At 36.7% G+C, this 16,434-nt stretch overlaps 1 protein-coding gene across 5 annotated transcripts in view; it reads left to right on the forward strand.

The window, feature by feature from the left end:
- The window catches only part of LOC149571000 (FAD/NAD(P)-binding oxidoreductase), a 55,248-nt gene that overhangs the window by 15,492 nt on the left and 23,322 nt on the right, over positions 1-16,434 (forward strand). For all 5 annotated transcript variants that reach the window (XR_016359743.1, XR_016359742.1, XR_016359744.1 and 2 more), the window contains exons 2-4: positions 1,654-1,753; positions 1,876-1,971; positions 2,141-2,221. Coding sequence is in view for 2 of the 5 variants with exons in the window: in XM_089812558.1 (XP_089668684.1) it covers positions 1,654-1,753; positions 1,876-1,971; positions 2,141-2,221 (277 nt within the window). In the remaining 3 variants the exon portion in view is untranslated. The remainder of the gene's footprint in view (positions 1-1,653; positions 1,754-1,875; positions 1,972-2,140; positions 2,222-16,434) is intronic.

Below are 16,434 nucleotides of genomic sequence, written 5' to 3' on the forward strand. Positions count from 1 at the left end.
TTTGTGGCTTGGACTAGTAGAGGTTTTGGCCAAAATTCAGTGAATTTTTGTAAAGTTTACACGTGTTCGGAAATGTCAGGTTTTTATGATCAGAAATAAGATAAACAACAAATAAAAAATAACAAACTCAAGAGACAACAGTTTGTCCTGGGAAAACCCTCCACCTTGAGGGGAAGAAAGCTAGCCATGCAAGAATCATTTTATTAATGAAAGGGCAGTAGACAGATTTTCAAGATGCCCAAAACTAGGCCAAGACTAAAGCAATAATCATCATCCCTATGATCTGTAGACAATATACGAAAATACCCTGTTTTATATATCATCACTTAGTATAGAAAATACTAATAGTTGGATACAAAATACTAATAGTTCACGCCAAAGATCATGTGTCAGATATAAAATACCTTTATTTCTGCAGAATTTGTATTCAAAGAATAAAATAAGCGTGTCCAGGCCATCAAGCTGGACCTTTGTCACAGGCTGGCAGAAGAATCAGCTCTGATACCATGTTGGTTTTTTTATGATCAGAAATAAGATAAACAGCAAGCAAAAAATATTGAACTCAAGATACAACTATTTATCATGGGTAAACCCCCAACATGAGGGGGAAAAAACCCAGCCACACAAGAACGTTTAATTAATGAAAGAGCAGTAGACAGATTTACAATATGCCCAAAACTAGGCCAACACTAAAGCCATGCTCATCATCCCAATAATCTGCAGACAATAATTGAAAATACCATTTTTTATATATCATCACCCAGGAAAGAATATCAATATATATGTTGGTGAATTCCTTCTTGAAGAATATTAAACATTGCCTTGACCCTTCATTGTCTTGCCGTTGCAAAGTGAAGGTTCTTGTCCCTTCATTGTCTTGATTCTTGACTCTTCAATGTCTTGTCCCCCTTTGATTTCTTTAATAAAAAATAGATTATTATATATTTCAAATTGGGAGAAAGATATCTCCTGAAGCTATATCTCCAACAGGAAAAAAATTGCATTATTTTAAAACTCTTGAGTATTTTATGATAGTACATCTATGGAATTTATTTATTTAAATTTAAAGGTTTGTCAAAAATCTGTTGTTTTTCTAGTGAGAGGATCCATATTTGAGTAAATGAAGTAATTTCACGAAGTAGATAAATCCATAATTCATAGGTGGAAACATTTCAGTTTGATTCAATGAACCTATTTTACGTTAGCTATTATAGAATCTTATTAATAGACTGGTTTGAAACCTATGCCCGTTGATGAATCTTGGCAAGTTTACTCGTGGTGGGAAAAAACTTGTGGTGTTTTTTAGAACTCTTCAAGTTTTTTTACCATAGCTCATCTATGGTTTTTATTTATTTAAATTTAGAAACTCCTTAAAAATCAGTTGTTATCTAGTGATATGATCCATATTTGAGCAAACGAAGTAATTTCATGAAGTAGACACTGCCAAACTTTATAGATGGAAACGTTTCAGTGTGATTGAATGCACCTATTTTACATTAGCTTTAAAGAAATGTTTTTATAGACTGGTTTAGAACCTGAGTTCGTGGTTAAGTTTTTCTTTGAGACTTGATGCAATTAATTTGCCATCAACTGACACACAGTTAAAAGTTGGTTTGTCTATTGACTTCTTACCGTGAACTACTTGTTTTGTAGTCCAATCCGTTCACTTCTAGAATCTGGATTTGATGCAAAGAATAGATCTGATGTGAGGCTTTACTATGGTGTTCGCAATCTTCAAAGAATGGCTTACAAGGTAATTTTTTTGTCAAATTGGGGATGGGAACCTTTGAGCTGACTTTTTTGTGGCTTTTATGAATAGTATCTAAAATAAACGCACTATGGTATAGCCCAGTATATAACTTTGTTCTTTTACAGGAAAGGTTCAAGGAATGGGAATCTTCTGGGGTGAAAATAGTTCCTGTATTATCTAGGCCTGATGATGGCTGGTCTGGAAAGCGGGGCTATGTACAGGTATTTCTGTTCAGGGCGTGTGGTTTGTTCTTTTGCTTGTATTTTCTTTGAAGTGAGTGGATGACCAAACACCATTTAGACAAATTTTATTTTGTGAAGAGGTATGTATTTTAATTGAAACTATAATGTTCATTTTAAAAAATATAGTGGGTGGTTTTGACATTTGCAGGAGGCATTTTCAAAGGCCAAACAAATACAAAATCCTTTGGGCACTGGTGCAGTCTTATGTGGGCACAAGCAAATGGCAGAGGTAACTAACTGCCAAGGTCATTATTTTATGTGTCTGTATGTGCATGAAATGCCACTTGTCTTTCAAGAGCATTATTGCAACGTAATAATGAGGCACTAATGATTTCTCAAGAGAAACACTATATATAGCAATTAAATCTTACATCCATTGCTCAGTTTTGAAGGTCAATTTTTGAAGATGGATCTTTTTGCATGTTGTCCTCCACTGCTTTGACAAGTCTGTTCCATTTTCTTCTTCTACCAGTCACCTTTTCATGGAGGGGGCGTTCCTCGTCACATCTTTGTCAAATTCCATTTCATGAGGAAAAAGAGGCTTCTACATTTAGCCTTACTGCCTGAATGGATCTCTCGGGATCAAAGCTTTTTCTTGGACCAGCATGGGACATTCTGTACCTCCACAACAAAGAGCATATTTGGTCCAGATCATCTTTGTTAGCCACCTCCAATTTACATCCTTTCAAGAGGTGGGAAAGAAAGATCCTTTCTTTTGGCTCCTCAAATGAGTTTTGTCTGATTTATTCAGTTGCCAAAGGATCTCTATTCTTGGCACACAAATTGGCAACATATGAGGCTTGAAAAGGGCACCTATATATCTTGAATGAAGTAGAATAATAGTGAAGGTGCCAGTCACCCTTCTCGTGTTTGATACCTAGCGAGTCCTATCAAATGCTCTCAGAAAATCCGTTAGCTCTAGTGGAATCCTTTCTGCATGCTCTCCAAAATATCCTAATTTTTTTGACAATAATTTTTCAAGAAGATCAAAATATGGAGTTCTCACAATCTCTATCCTACAGATAAGTCCAGCATTGGACCAGAAGAATCTTCTTATCAATGTACTGTCTTATCTGCAAAGTTTGATCCCATAGACCCCTGCCAGCTTATAGAAACATATGACACATAGAGAGTATCATGTAAACCCAATTTTTTGTCATTAGCCTTAATGGCCACCATCTTCCTGCACGTTTTGTCTGTCAAGAAAGAGGCAAAGTCAATCTCTACATTCACCATATTATCTTGAATATCTGTAACCATGAACATTATGTGAATTGGTATCTTTTGCTTTGCATCTTTACACATAATCTTGCAGAGTGAATGCTATGTCTTGATGAAATAGTCTTCAAATGTTTCAATGCTGTAAGACTCCTCAAAACACATAATGCGCACTGTTTCACATCCCAGCCCTTAATTTGCATATACCTGTAGACAGTCTGATGAGTTTATTACTTCGTTTTGAAGGCATCAAATTTAATAGCCTTGTTTGTAAATCTACTAAGGTCAAACACATCAGAAATGTATGACTTTGTGAAGCAGATTATGGGGGATCCATTCCCTGCTAGTACACTCGTGGGTTGAGTATCATATCTTCTTGCCACTACCATGACAAAGTCTACATCTACAAAAACATTGGGCATTACCACCTTGCCCATGTAAAGGACCCATTGATTTCTCAGAGGAACGTGTGATAGTTGTTTCCTATTACAGTTCATAATAGAGACTATCGTGATAGCGATATATTTGCATCCCTGATTCCTCCAAGCTCATCAACAAGTTTGTTATCACCCTCTTTTTGGCCAGAATGGTTCACATGCTTCTTCATAGACTTAGGGCTGTGAATAAATAAGTCTTCTTTGAATTCCCTCTTTGCTGTGGACATTTAAGCCATTATCACAGCTTAGGGTTTCACTCGTGGGTTAGGGTTTCTCAATATACGCAAGCCACCACGAACTTGCTTCAAATATGATCTCAATCAATGTTTTACTAACAATTGCATGCCAATTGAAGCAAATTTGGAGCAGATTGTTCAAGGAATGTCTTAATACTTACCTTACAAACAACTCACATCAGAAACACTACTTCAATTTTCATTAAAGAGCTGAAATTACTTGAAAATTCTGATTGCAATGGAAAGTTCTCATCCAGACAGTCCAATTCATATATTTATTGCAAGAAAATGGGCAAAAATCTGACCAGGATTGATCAAATAACGAATTACTGTGCAACACTTCAGCCAACTTGCTGTTTACAATCTTGAGTGCTGGCAATTGACTTCAGTGGATCATGACAAGATCTACAGTAGATATTCAATGGATCAGATTTGGAAAGAAGCTGACACACACTTTCATCCAACTCAGTCCAATCGAATTTTGCCATTGGATGACACTTTATGTTTGGATGTCAGATGTCAACATGCTATAGTATCACACAGTGAAACCAGACCAACTTCTTTGACTTTGCTAAAGCTTACAAGCATTGGGTTCACCTCCACATGTTGGCAGAGCGCATTAGTTGGCATCCTTCTCATTCCTGACAATTTTGACAAGGCGCCCTTGCTATCCAATGATGACATAGCTAATTCATACAAGCATATTGGCTTGCCTACTCTACTAGATCTGGATCAACCATGACATAGTGGTGTAATTGTGTGACAGTGTGGATTTGACAGATCTGGAGTCTGTGGGAGCGTGATAGTCATTGATTTGACTTTACAGAAATCAAAATTATATTTAAGAAATATTTAGGCAACGGCACACAAAGCTTAAGATTAACCCTTTGAATTTGGATTAGGAGTTATAGAAGCCAAACTATCAATGAAGATCCTTGTAGGAGAAGTCTGTGAACCAGTTATGTCGATGAGTGAAGTTGCGAGAAGCACCGGAATCTGTGTACTAAGTAGAAGATTTGACATGATTTGCAGGGCGTTTCGCCATGAGCATAAAACACAATTTTTTTTCTGTTCTAAGTGCTCTGCGACATAACCTTAGGTTGAGACAATCCCTGCTTCCATTGTTCAGAAGCAATCCAATTCCGATGGTCATTTATTAGGTGACCAAATTTGTGGCAGTAGTTACGCTGAACTTTCTTCTTCTTTGAGCTATCTTGAGGTTGACTGGAGCCTTTCTGCAGAGCTGACTAGATTTGTTGCGAAGGCTTGCTCTGAGGAGGATGAAGGTGCATTGCTACCAAACTGTTGTTTCCGACTGTCTAGCTACAAATGTTTGGTGTACAAGGTGGGAAACTTTAAGTCAACATTTGTGGTAGTAATGTTGAGTGTTTTGATGAATTTCTTAGGATTTAGGTGGACTCTTTAGGGCCATGACTACTATAGTCTCTTCCTCCATCTTTCAACCAATGGCCTCTAGCTGATCTCGAATGAATGTCCTTAGTCTTCGTTAGATGCTCCTATAAAGACATACACTCATCCACCGTGATAGACAATAGCTAGTTCTTCAGGAAGAACACATGGCTCTTATTTGATGTCTCATAGAGATCCTTCAAATCAAAATGGTCTAGATCTCTATAGTTATCTTTCCGGATGGCACTTGTGGCAACTTATCATCAGTCATTGAAAGCTTGATAAGTATACTGTGTCTCAGTTGTACTCGTTAAACTTGTCTTGATCTTGTCCAACACTAGTAAGACAAGACTGTTTAGTAGTTTACCAAAACGAGCTTATCAAGATGGTGATATAGTCATCATCCACTACTTCCATATGTTGTAATTTTTGCCGTTGAATTGCTGATTGCCTTACAACATTATGTCAGTCAAAGACGCCATCTTGCACGCCTTTTGAGACACGGAAAACAAGAAATTCTTTATAGGCAAAAAATTGATTCCAGAATTCGAGGCACAGATACTAAATTACAAATGCAAGAACAAAGGCAGATTCAAGAAGTATGGCTGGCACCAATCCCACTTTACTGTCACAGACCCGATTCTTTTTGACAAAGACCCAAAAAGCTTCATGAATGACGCACAAAGAAATTGTAGATGAAATTTGAATCCAACCAAAAATTTAGAGGGTTTTTCAAAAATCTTTCCTAGCTGAGGAAAGCATGCCCTAGGATAGAGCTGAATCTGAAAACCAGAGAATTTTTTTGTTGCAAAAAAGCCCTAGATGGCAGCTTTACAGAATAAGAGAAAAGAGGAAAAACAATGTAAAAGCTGACAAATAGAGGTTATATTCTGTGAAAACACAGAAAAAAATTCAAATAGAAACCCTCAGATTGCGTCTATAGGAGAATAGGAAATTCCGAGCAGAGTATGAGTGGAGATTTACATTCAAACACCAGTAAAATATGCATAAAAGTAAAGCTCTTTTTTAGTCTCGTTGAGTGTGCAGAAAATACCATACCAAGAAGAAAATACGAGTAGATTGTGTTGCTTACAGAACTGTAGCATTTGAAAAAAAACACCAAAAACGAATGACTTTGAACCAGAAGTTTTCTTGGTCGCATGAGCTCTGAGAAAATATGAGGGCTCAAAATGCCGGCTTAGCTTAAGACATGATATTTGACAAAAAAATGGACACAGGTTATAGTTGCAGGTTGAAACCAATGCAAGATGCACGAGCATGCAAACAATAGCCAATGGAAAAAACCCTAGACACCCAGTTTTGGTAAATAAATGAATGAATTAAATGATTGAGCAAAGGATCATTTATAGGATTTACAAAGGTGATGTTTCTATAAAGAAACAATTGTAAATTATAAACTATTTAATGTTTTCAGAAGTTACAACATTGACCATTAAATAGTAAATAATAAAGATATGAAAGATATTCTTCTAATAGCTCTTCTGTATCATTGTCATATTGTAGATTGTCATAGTCAGCAAGGTGTGGAATACTGGCCATAATAAGATCATTGGGTATGGAGAGTGATGTGGGTCTTAAAGTATCTCCCAAACTTAAGTCCAAAGAGTGCATGGGCAGTCAATATATAAGTTAGAAGCCGGTGTCAGAATGAACAGTGGTATTAATCGATCCAAGGACACAATCCTTCTTGATGCTCCATGCCTTAGATCAAATGTACTTGTTCAATAACAAGTCCATAGGGATGTGGGAAGATAAGCCACTTGAGATGTTTCAGGATGCCTCTCCCAAAACTCGTCATTCCCTTCTTTTAGGGTGATCACGTAAGGATGAACTGAAAATTTCATAATTTTACAATGATACTCTTCCTCATATATAGAAACCTTATGAAACTAAAACACTCACAGCATTAAAGATGACCACATATTTTGCAAGATATTCAAAGTGCAAGTCTAAATAGAAAAACTGACCACAATTTGAAGTAATAGGTACATGTGTCAAAATTAAGAAAAACCAAGTGGATGGCTGTGTAATGCTTAGAATCAACTTTCCAACACCCATTAGCTGTGAAGAATTGATAATGTATGCACAAGTCATGGCATTAGGACGAAACCCCCCTGTATGTCATGAGGAAAAAAGCTAGTGGATGGCAATGACGACTGTTATTGACACAACTTGTGTACATAGCTCCTTTGGGGTTGGGTGTGATTGGGGGACAGCCCTTTGTTTCTTTGTGCAGATGGGTGGTGGCAAAGATTGTGAGTTGTGATTTGTGTGCACCATCCCCAAGCTACAAACCTTGGTTTGAAAAAAATCAATGGGTTTTCTCCAAATAGGAGCACTTAGTCCTTGGTTGCTGTTATGGTTGGGGTTGCCGACCTTTAATTGATAATTTGATTGTTTAACATCAAGTCTGATGTCTTCTTGTGTAGAAAACAATTTTTTTAATAAAAAATATAAAAAATAGTGAAATTGTACATTTGTGCTGAATAGAGTTTCTATTGAGTATACAGATGCCATAGAGGTGACATTGACATATTTCTACACAATAATGGTAAATTAGTTGTAGAATGACGCTACACCACTTTTATGAATCTTTTGAAATCTTCTAGCACCAAGCACTATATTAGAATTATTTTAATACTTTTAGTCTCTTGCTATATTTATCTAGTTCTTGTAAAGGGTTATTTTGGCTTTTTAATTTAGTTTGCTTATTCAATTCCTTATTTAGAAGTATTTATTTAGACAATGTTGCTTTTTTGTTCCCACTATTATTAGCGGCTGTAAACTCTATTAAGAGTTCATTGTTAATGCGATATTGTTCTGTTCATTTAGTTTTTAACAATCTCATGGTATCTGAGCGGGGCCAAGTCGGACTCCCTTAGGGGAGGGCTTAGGATTTCAGAAGTTTTTAATTTTTGAAATTTAGAATATTTTGTGAAATTTGTTCAGAAGTTTCAAAGTTTATTGAAATCTTCCACTGCAATCAAAATTTCACGCTTTCAGAAATTTTTGAGCACATGTGATCTTTCCAAGTCAAGGAAGACACCCAACTATTCTTTTACCTCCTGCAGCTTCTGGATTTTTTGTCTGCTAGCAGCACTAATTTAAGAGGAGTGTGCAAATATCTGTGGTGTGGTTTATTCAATCTGTGATTGTTTGGAGTCAAAATAATGTGATTTTCAAAGTTTATAAGTCCCTGCGATCTTTCCTGCAGATCCAGTGTTATCTGTTTTATTTGCTGACTCAACATCTGTCTAAGTTAGCGGCACTGGTTTGGTTTTGCCGTTCTTGATTTTTTGGGCCCCTTCTGTGATTCCCCGTCTAGATCAGCACAAAAGGACAAAGATTGTTCCAGCGTGCGATACTTTTTTGTCCATACCAGCAGTTTGCCAGATACCGTGTTTGGGAGTCCAGTTGTTTTTGGCAGCTACTGGGTCTTTTTTCTGGCTGTTACATGCGGTCTGAATTTTCTCTTCTAGTGGCGCGCAAAGTTGAGATATTATTTTTCTTTTTTTCCCCTCCCACGTCATCAGGAAGGCCTGCAGTCCAGCAAACCTCTATTTTCTTGGGCTCCACTTTTCTTTTTTGATCGGTAATAGGCCGAAGCCATGGTTAGTTATCATTATTTGTTGTGATTAATTATCATTATTATTAGTTAAGCTCAAGTAGACTTGAACCCAAGACCTCTTAGATAAGAGGCTCACAATTTACCATTGTGTTGTAGGCTCTTGCCTCTTGGGCCCCGCTTTGTTATTTTCGCCCATGTCAGCTTTTTGTCTGCAAAATCTGGGTGCTCAAGGAAGAGTTTTCTGCAGTGCAACACGGGGACTCGCATGCCCCTCCCAAACCTTGAAGTACCCATCCTCGAGACGTCTCCGTACCGGGTGCTTGAGTACCCAAGTACCCTCACCTCCACCATTCCGCTACCATGCTGCCGCTGGGATGGATACTTGAATTTCTATTTGAATTTTGATTTTTGAATGTTACTATTTGGTATGTAATATCTTCCTTTGTTGAATGTTAAATAGTTCTAGCTCATGTTGCAATTTTGCTATATTTATTATTCAATTTCATTAATTTGCTATGTTCTACTGAAACATCATTTCATAACTAGCATTTCAAGTACTATGTGTATACTATACAACACCATTCCTTGCCCCTTCCTCCCCTTGCTGCTGTCCCCCAGCTGTCCCGAAAATGAGGCTCATTTTCCTCACGTCCTGGAAACTCGTCCTGGCGTCCCAAAGTACCCCGGTACTGGGGTAACACTGGTTTTCTGAGATTTCTTTTCAGAAATTTATTTTTTGTTTAAACCCTAATTTGATTTTTTTCTTGGATTTCTATTTATAGATTTGCTCTTATGATGCAGAGCATAGTGGACTCATTCATGTCCTATTCAATTTGAAGGAATTACCTCCTCAAGTTATTTATCATCTGATATAACTCTTTACTCTATCCTAACTCCTCTTGTACATCAATTCACTCTCCTTATATCTTCTCAAATTTCAAAGTCAGACCGCTTAGCCGTAGATCTCTCAACCTTCAACACAGTCTACAATCTCCTACTCATTCCCTTTATAAAACTCTGGTCAGAATCTCAGATCAAGTGCTGAGCACCTTCCAATCTAGTTTCATTTTTTATTTTCACTGCTTGCAATTCCCTATCAGGATCAACACAAGGACCCCTCAACTCTCCACACTCCATACTACCAAGACCTCACAGTTGTGAAGGCCAAACATTGGCATTTATCTTCTCAAATGACCTTCAAAGGTCAAATGTCTTAGTCCTAGGTCTCTCAAAACACACTCTCCATTTTCCTACTTTTTCCTTACAGAACTCTGGTCAGACCAATTGCTGATTACCTTCCAATCTAGTTTAATGTTCTTCATTTACTGCTTTCTATTCCCTATCAGGATCGACACAAGGACCCCTCAATCCTCCACTCTCCATGCTACCAAGACCTCTTAGTTGTCAAGGCCAAACATTGGCATGTCTTCCATATCTTTAACTCCATTCTTCAACATCAAGCTCTTATTACAACCTTACTTGCTGATCACACCTTCTTTGTTCATTATCTTCAGAGACTTCATCTGCCCACATGCCCCTACCGTCAATCTATGACATCATACCTTGATTCAATGTACTCTTCATCCTACTGACATTATCCATCTTCATCAACTCCAATTCTTCCAATTTCAGGTCTTTATCCACAACTTTTCCTAATACCTAATAACAGGTTCAATCTCTTAGAAAATGTTTAATACCCTTTTCTGAGAGTTATCTATTTCCCTGAACAGACATCCTACTACCCTAACTTCGGCACATAGCCATGTCTCACCATGTGAGAATCTTCTAAACCTTCCACACTCTTTAATGTAACTCTATAATATCCCTACTCAAAATGTATGGACAAAGACCAAATCAATTTGCCTTTCTACTGTCCCGTCTTAGAATCTGCATTTTGACTCCTATGAAGCTGAAACCTATCTCAAACATCCTGAGAGTATTTATACAAATATAACTTAAAGTATAAGTTGCATAAAGGCTCATACTTAAATGTTTTATTTGTTTAAATCCTCCTGCCCCTAAGTTGAAAAATCTATTATTTTTTGTTGCGTGATGGCCACCAGCAGGATTCAGCGAGTTAGCCTAGTCAGCTGCCTCGGCGAGTCAGCCAATACTCGGCCGAGTCAAGTCTAGAGGCAGTTTGCCTCGTTTTTCTCGGCTTGCCTCGAGACTCGCCAAGTCGTTGTTAGACTTGCCAAGTCTTGTAATGTTGGAAGAAGCTACATTTTCATGGCTCTCGGGATACCCTAATTGAGGGTTTTAACAGTAGGATTAGACAACAAGATCTTTGTCTATATTCGACCAAAGAATATGTCAAAAGAACTAGACACTATTAAATGAATGTTCAAACACGCTCAACCGAAGGACCTTGAAAGAGATGGCATTTGGAAAAGAAACCACATCTGAAAGTTTACTGTGAGAATTGTCAAACTTTTCAAACCAGGAGTATGCAGAAAACTTGTGCTTCATTTCTATTCAAAACTTATTAGATACCACCATGCCCTCCATTCTTGGGCTTTTACTCATGATATAGACCTCTGTCACTTCTTAGGACCAACAACCAACCTAAACATCCTAGAACCGACTGTTACTTCCTATAACTAATTGTTGACAGACCCTTTAACCAACCTTTAGACTAATAGTTTAAGACATGTAAAGTTGTCAAGTTGACAACTAAGTTGTCAACTCAATGACCATGTATCCATTGCTCTTTTTGCATGTTCTAAATGACCTTTAAATAGTCTTAACATCATTTGTGTCCTTAACCATGCATTTAGCTTTTGAAGGCCTTATGGATTCTATATGACTCAATAACATTTGAAGTGGCTCTAATGGGCCAAATACATCATTATAGGACCTTACATAAACATTTACAGATTATAAACCCCATGAACCCACAAAATGACCCAGTTAGGCTTCATGACAAACTTGGACAATTTGAAACCCATGAACACAATTTGACTCGAACTATACCATGGTGACACTATTGGCAACAATTACATCATCAAAGGACCTTATAAGTCTTATTGCAAAAAACAAATGACCACAAATGGCCTTATTGGTCTTCAAATGCTCAGGGTCTTCCAAGTGACCCCTTTGATGTCCCTATAAGTCTTGGTGCTCCTGCACTATCCTGCTTACCTTGATTAGGGTTTTCCAATTTCATTTGGTTTTCTATAATTTTTATCTAGTGGGTTTTTTAATATTTCCCCTTATAAATTCTGGGAGGGTTTTAATAATGTTTCCTTAAACTTTTTCTAATGGGTTTTCATAAATTTTTCTTTAAAAAATTTAGGTGGATTTTCCTAATTTTAAACTTAAAAAAACTCAGTTAGGTTTTACTCTATTTCCTAAAAAAATGAAGTTGTGTATTTTCTAATTTGTATTCTTTGATCTATACCTTTGCTTCCGTTTGGCTTTGATTGATTTTTCACCTCAAAAATCATGTTTGGTTTGGGCAATTTATCTCCTCAAAAATCGTTTCTAGTTTCTGTAATATGGGAAATTTGCTTGGGATGTTATTTTTGGGTTTTTAAGAGAAAAATGATGTTTGGTACACTTCAAATCATAGTATTTTGCAATATGTTTTGGGTCATTTTGCTCATCTGCAATAGTTTGGAGGGTTCCACAATGTATCTCAATTTCCAGGGGAGGACAATTTAGTTACCCAACATTAGGTTGGGTGTTCTTGTGATCTAGTTAGTGTTTTTGTCAATTTCAGGAGAGTTGTTGGAAGAGTTTGAGGTAGGCTCTACTCTCACACTAATAAATTATCAAGAAGAAGGGGACCACCTTCTCTTCTTTCGTACGATGCTTTGTACACTTCAAATCCTAGTATTTTGTAGTATGTTTTGGGACATTTTGCTCATTTGCAATAGTTTGGAGGGTTCCACAACTGTTCTTAGTGTGTATCTCTATTTCTAGGAAAGGATAGTTTAGTTATCCAACATTAGGTTGGGTGTTTTTGTGATGATTTCTGGTCAGTTGTTTTGCCAATTCTAGTAGGGTCTGTGGAAGAGTTTGTGGCAGGGTCTACTCTCACACTAGAAAATCATTCAAAGAAACAGGACCACCTTCTCTATCTTTTGGCTAGTCTTGGTTGTTAACATTTTGTAGATATAAGGAGGGGTCTCAACAACAACAATATGTAATGAAGTATTTGTGACTATAAGACATGCATTGTCTTCTGGGTAGTTGACAAAAGGGCCATTAAGGGAGGGTATTAGATTATTTTTAATATTTTTAGTCTCTCACTATATTTTGCTAGTTCTAGCTAATGGTCATTTAGGCTTTCTAATTTAGTTTCCTTATTCAGTTATGTATTTAGAAGTCTTTGTTTAGACAACCTTGCTTTTTTGTTCATGCTATAATTAAAATCTGTAAACTCTATGTAAGAGTTCGTTGTTCATTGTTAATGCAATATTATTCCATTTATCCATTCATTTAGTTTTTAATAATTTCACCCTATTGCACCTTATATGGATTTATAGGTTTTTGGGCCTTTCAACTCAATTGTTAGGTCCTTATTGCACTAGTATGCATTATTTCAAAGCTATTAGTCAAAACTCTTCAAAAGTTTGAAGGGAATTGTAGATTTCAAGGCATTCATACAAGGCAAGCATTGTTGATGAATTCAATAACTGCTCAAGGATTACATGCAACCAAAACTACCTTCCACACAAGAGAGCAGCAATAAAAATGCTATGAAGCTAGAGAATTTAGTAAATGCAAAAATGAAATTGGTAAATATATAATGATGGTCGCAAGACGTCTTTGAGAATCCTTGGAAGTTTTAGAAGAAGAAGAAAGTCATTGCCGAGTGGAGGATCTACATGGCTTCACAACCCTGAGAGACCCCAAAGGAGGATCCATCATTTGCTTGGTACCACGCATGGGGGAACCACTATAAAGGAGGCGATGAGCTAGTCGGAGTGGGATCTCAAGGGGAGAATTTGCTGAAGGGTGTGATCTCGAAGCCTCCATGTCTCTCGATGATAGAGCGAAAGACACCTTTGATCTTTATACATGAAGAAGGCCAAAAGAGATTGAGTCTCTCTAAGTAAGCAGTAGAATCTCCCTCTGATCTTGTAGTATATGGGGCAGCGAAAAATGAAGTGAGTTTTCGTCTCACCTTCCTGCAAATTGCAAAGCTGGCAGAGCCTATCCTCTCTAGCCAAATGGTGGTCGATTTGGAAGAGAAGTTGATGGACATCCACTCTGAAAGATCCAAGAGAGATACAAAGAGCATGAGACCAATAATAAGAAAGGCACAAGGGGCGCTCAATGACCCCATCCTGTAGCTCAAGGAATGCTCTTCATAGAATGCCATCCTAGGATGAAGTCCTACAGAGGGACAAGTCGAAGTGGTATGAGTATAGTATTTGTAGATGTTTGTCCTAACATGCATGTTCAGCTCTGGCCAGGAAGGCAAAAAATGAGATGGGCATCCTGAGAGTACTAGAAATAACACTGATGTAGTATTATTACCTTGCTACAAATTGATCTACTATAAATCTGGGCTGAATGTTATAGTTCTGGAAGTCTGCAATAAATTCTAGAGATTATATTTTATTTCTGCACTAAATAGCCAAGGATTAGATTGCTAGAAAAGTAGACTTAAGATTGTATTGTATGTCTTCTATCCACAATCTTGCTCCTACTTATATATTACCCAAGAGTCTTGCCTTTTTAAATAGACACAACCCTTCTAGGTCAGCCCTCCATGAAACAAACTACTCCTCCAAAAATCAGCGCCCTTGCTCATTAACTAATAGTTAATTCTCAGTTAGCTACAATAGTCAATAGAAGGCATATAAATATGCCTAGCAAATCGCTGATCTGTTCTAAGGAAGATGTAATTATCATGAGACCATATATAAAGGAAATGACATGCATTTGGATGTGTCTGATCTGAAAAATCAGAACATGAATATGATCAAGTTATCCAGATTTAACACTCTTAACTCGATAATATAAATGAGAGACACATATTTAGCACCATCAATTATGATGACTGAGCATAGATTGATACTCTATATCTACTTGTATCTTTCAAGCATGCAGTATCATTGTACACATGATACTTTGTCATATTACTAAACTTGTAATATGAATTATCACCTAGTCTTGTGATAATAATATTGCATACATAGGATAAAATTCAGAGAGTGATTAAATTCTTCCTTTATCCAAGTTGTGACTCATAGGTACTGACAAGCTTACATCACAATATGATCTTGAGTTAAGATTTGCCAGTACACAGGATAAAATTCGGAGAATGATTAAATTCTTCCTTTATCCAAGTTGTGACTCATAGGCATAGAAAGTATACATCACAATGTGATCTTGAACTCATTCAGATTTGACAGTAGTTCTCTACCGTTTAGTACATTATCTCAAAGATCGTCATGTCTCATAATGTCTTTTATACAAGTGTTCATTATCGTAGAGATCATCACCTTTTAGATAATGAATACAAATGGCGAAGCCCGTAACAATCAATAGCTTGACAATAATAATTTTTACACAATTATTTCATTAATAATTAAAGAATACAAATGTATTATAATTCAGCCATACCAAGTCTTTTTCTGAAGTGATCTATCCTCACTCGAGGGAGAGGTTTGGTAAGAATATCTCCTGTCTGATTTGCAATGCAAATGTATTCTAACTTGACAGTTTTCTTGTCTACCATATTTCTTACATAATGGTAAGGAATTTCAATATGCTTGGATATGTCATGAAAAATTGGATTCACAGATAGCTTGATAGAACTCTGACTATCACAGTGAATGATAGTGGGATTCATGGGTTGATCAAATAATGCCACAAGTAACTTTCTAAGCCAAACTGCTTCCTGAGAAGCCATTGCAGCTACAATGTATTCAACTTCAATAGAACTTTGTGCTACTGATGACTTCTTTTTTGCATATCCATGATATCATTGTTGAGCCTAAATTGAAACAACATCCTCAATTGCTTTTCCTATCAGTAACACTTCCACCCCAATCCGAGTCTGTGAATCCATGTAAGTTTAAGTCAACTTTCTTATACTTAAGCCCAAGGTTAAGAGTGCCTTGTAAGTATCTCATAATGTGTTTGACTTTAACCAAGTGAGTCTCCTTTGGCTCACACATAAACTAACTTAAGGCATTAACAACATAGCAAATATCAGGTTTTGTATTCATCAAGTACATAAGAGACCCAATCATCTATTTGTAAAGAGTCAAATCTATGGAGGGTGATTCTGTTGCTGCTTTCTTATGTTTGTGTAGATTAGTCTTCATTGGAGAAGACATAGATTTGCAGTTCCAAATGTCTAATGTATACTTTCCTTGATTAAGTATGATGTTTTTAGAGTTCTGACTTACTTCCAGTCCTAGGAAGTAATGAAGGATTCTTAAATATTTCATATCAAATTCTCTAATTAGATCTTTCTTGCATTGATCTATAAGATGATCATCTAAGTCATCAACATATAGTATCAAAATTATCATATCATCTTTATTCTTTTTATAATAGATATTTGGATCAGCTTCATTCTTAGAGAATC

The sequence above is a fragment of the Cupressus sempervirens genome, chromosome 2, assembly GCF_028749045.1.
Source record: "Cupressus sempervirens isolate cs-2001-9-10 chromosome 2, ASM2874904v1, whole genome shotgun sequence".
NCBI classification, from domain to species: Eukaryota; Viridiplantae; Streptophyta; class Pinopsida; order Cupressales; family Cupressaceae; genus Cupressus; species Cupressus sempervirens.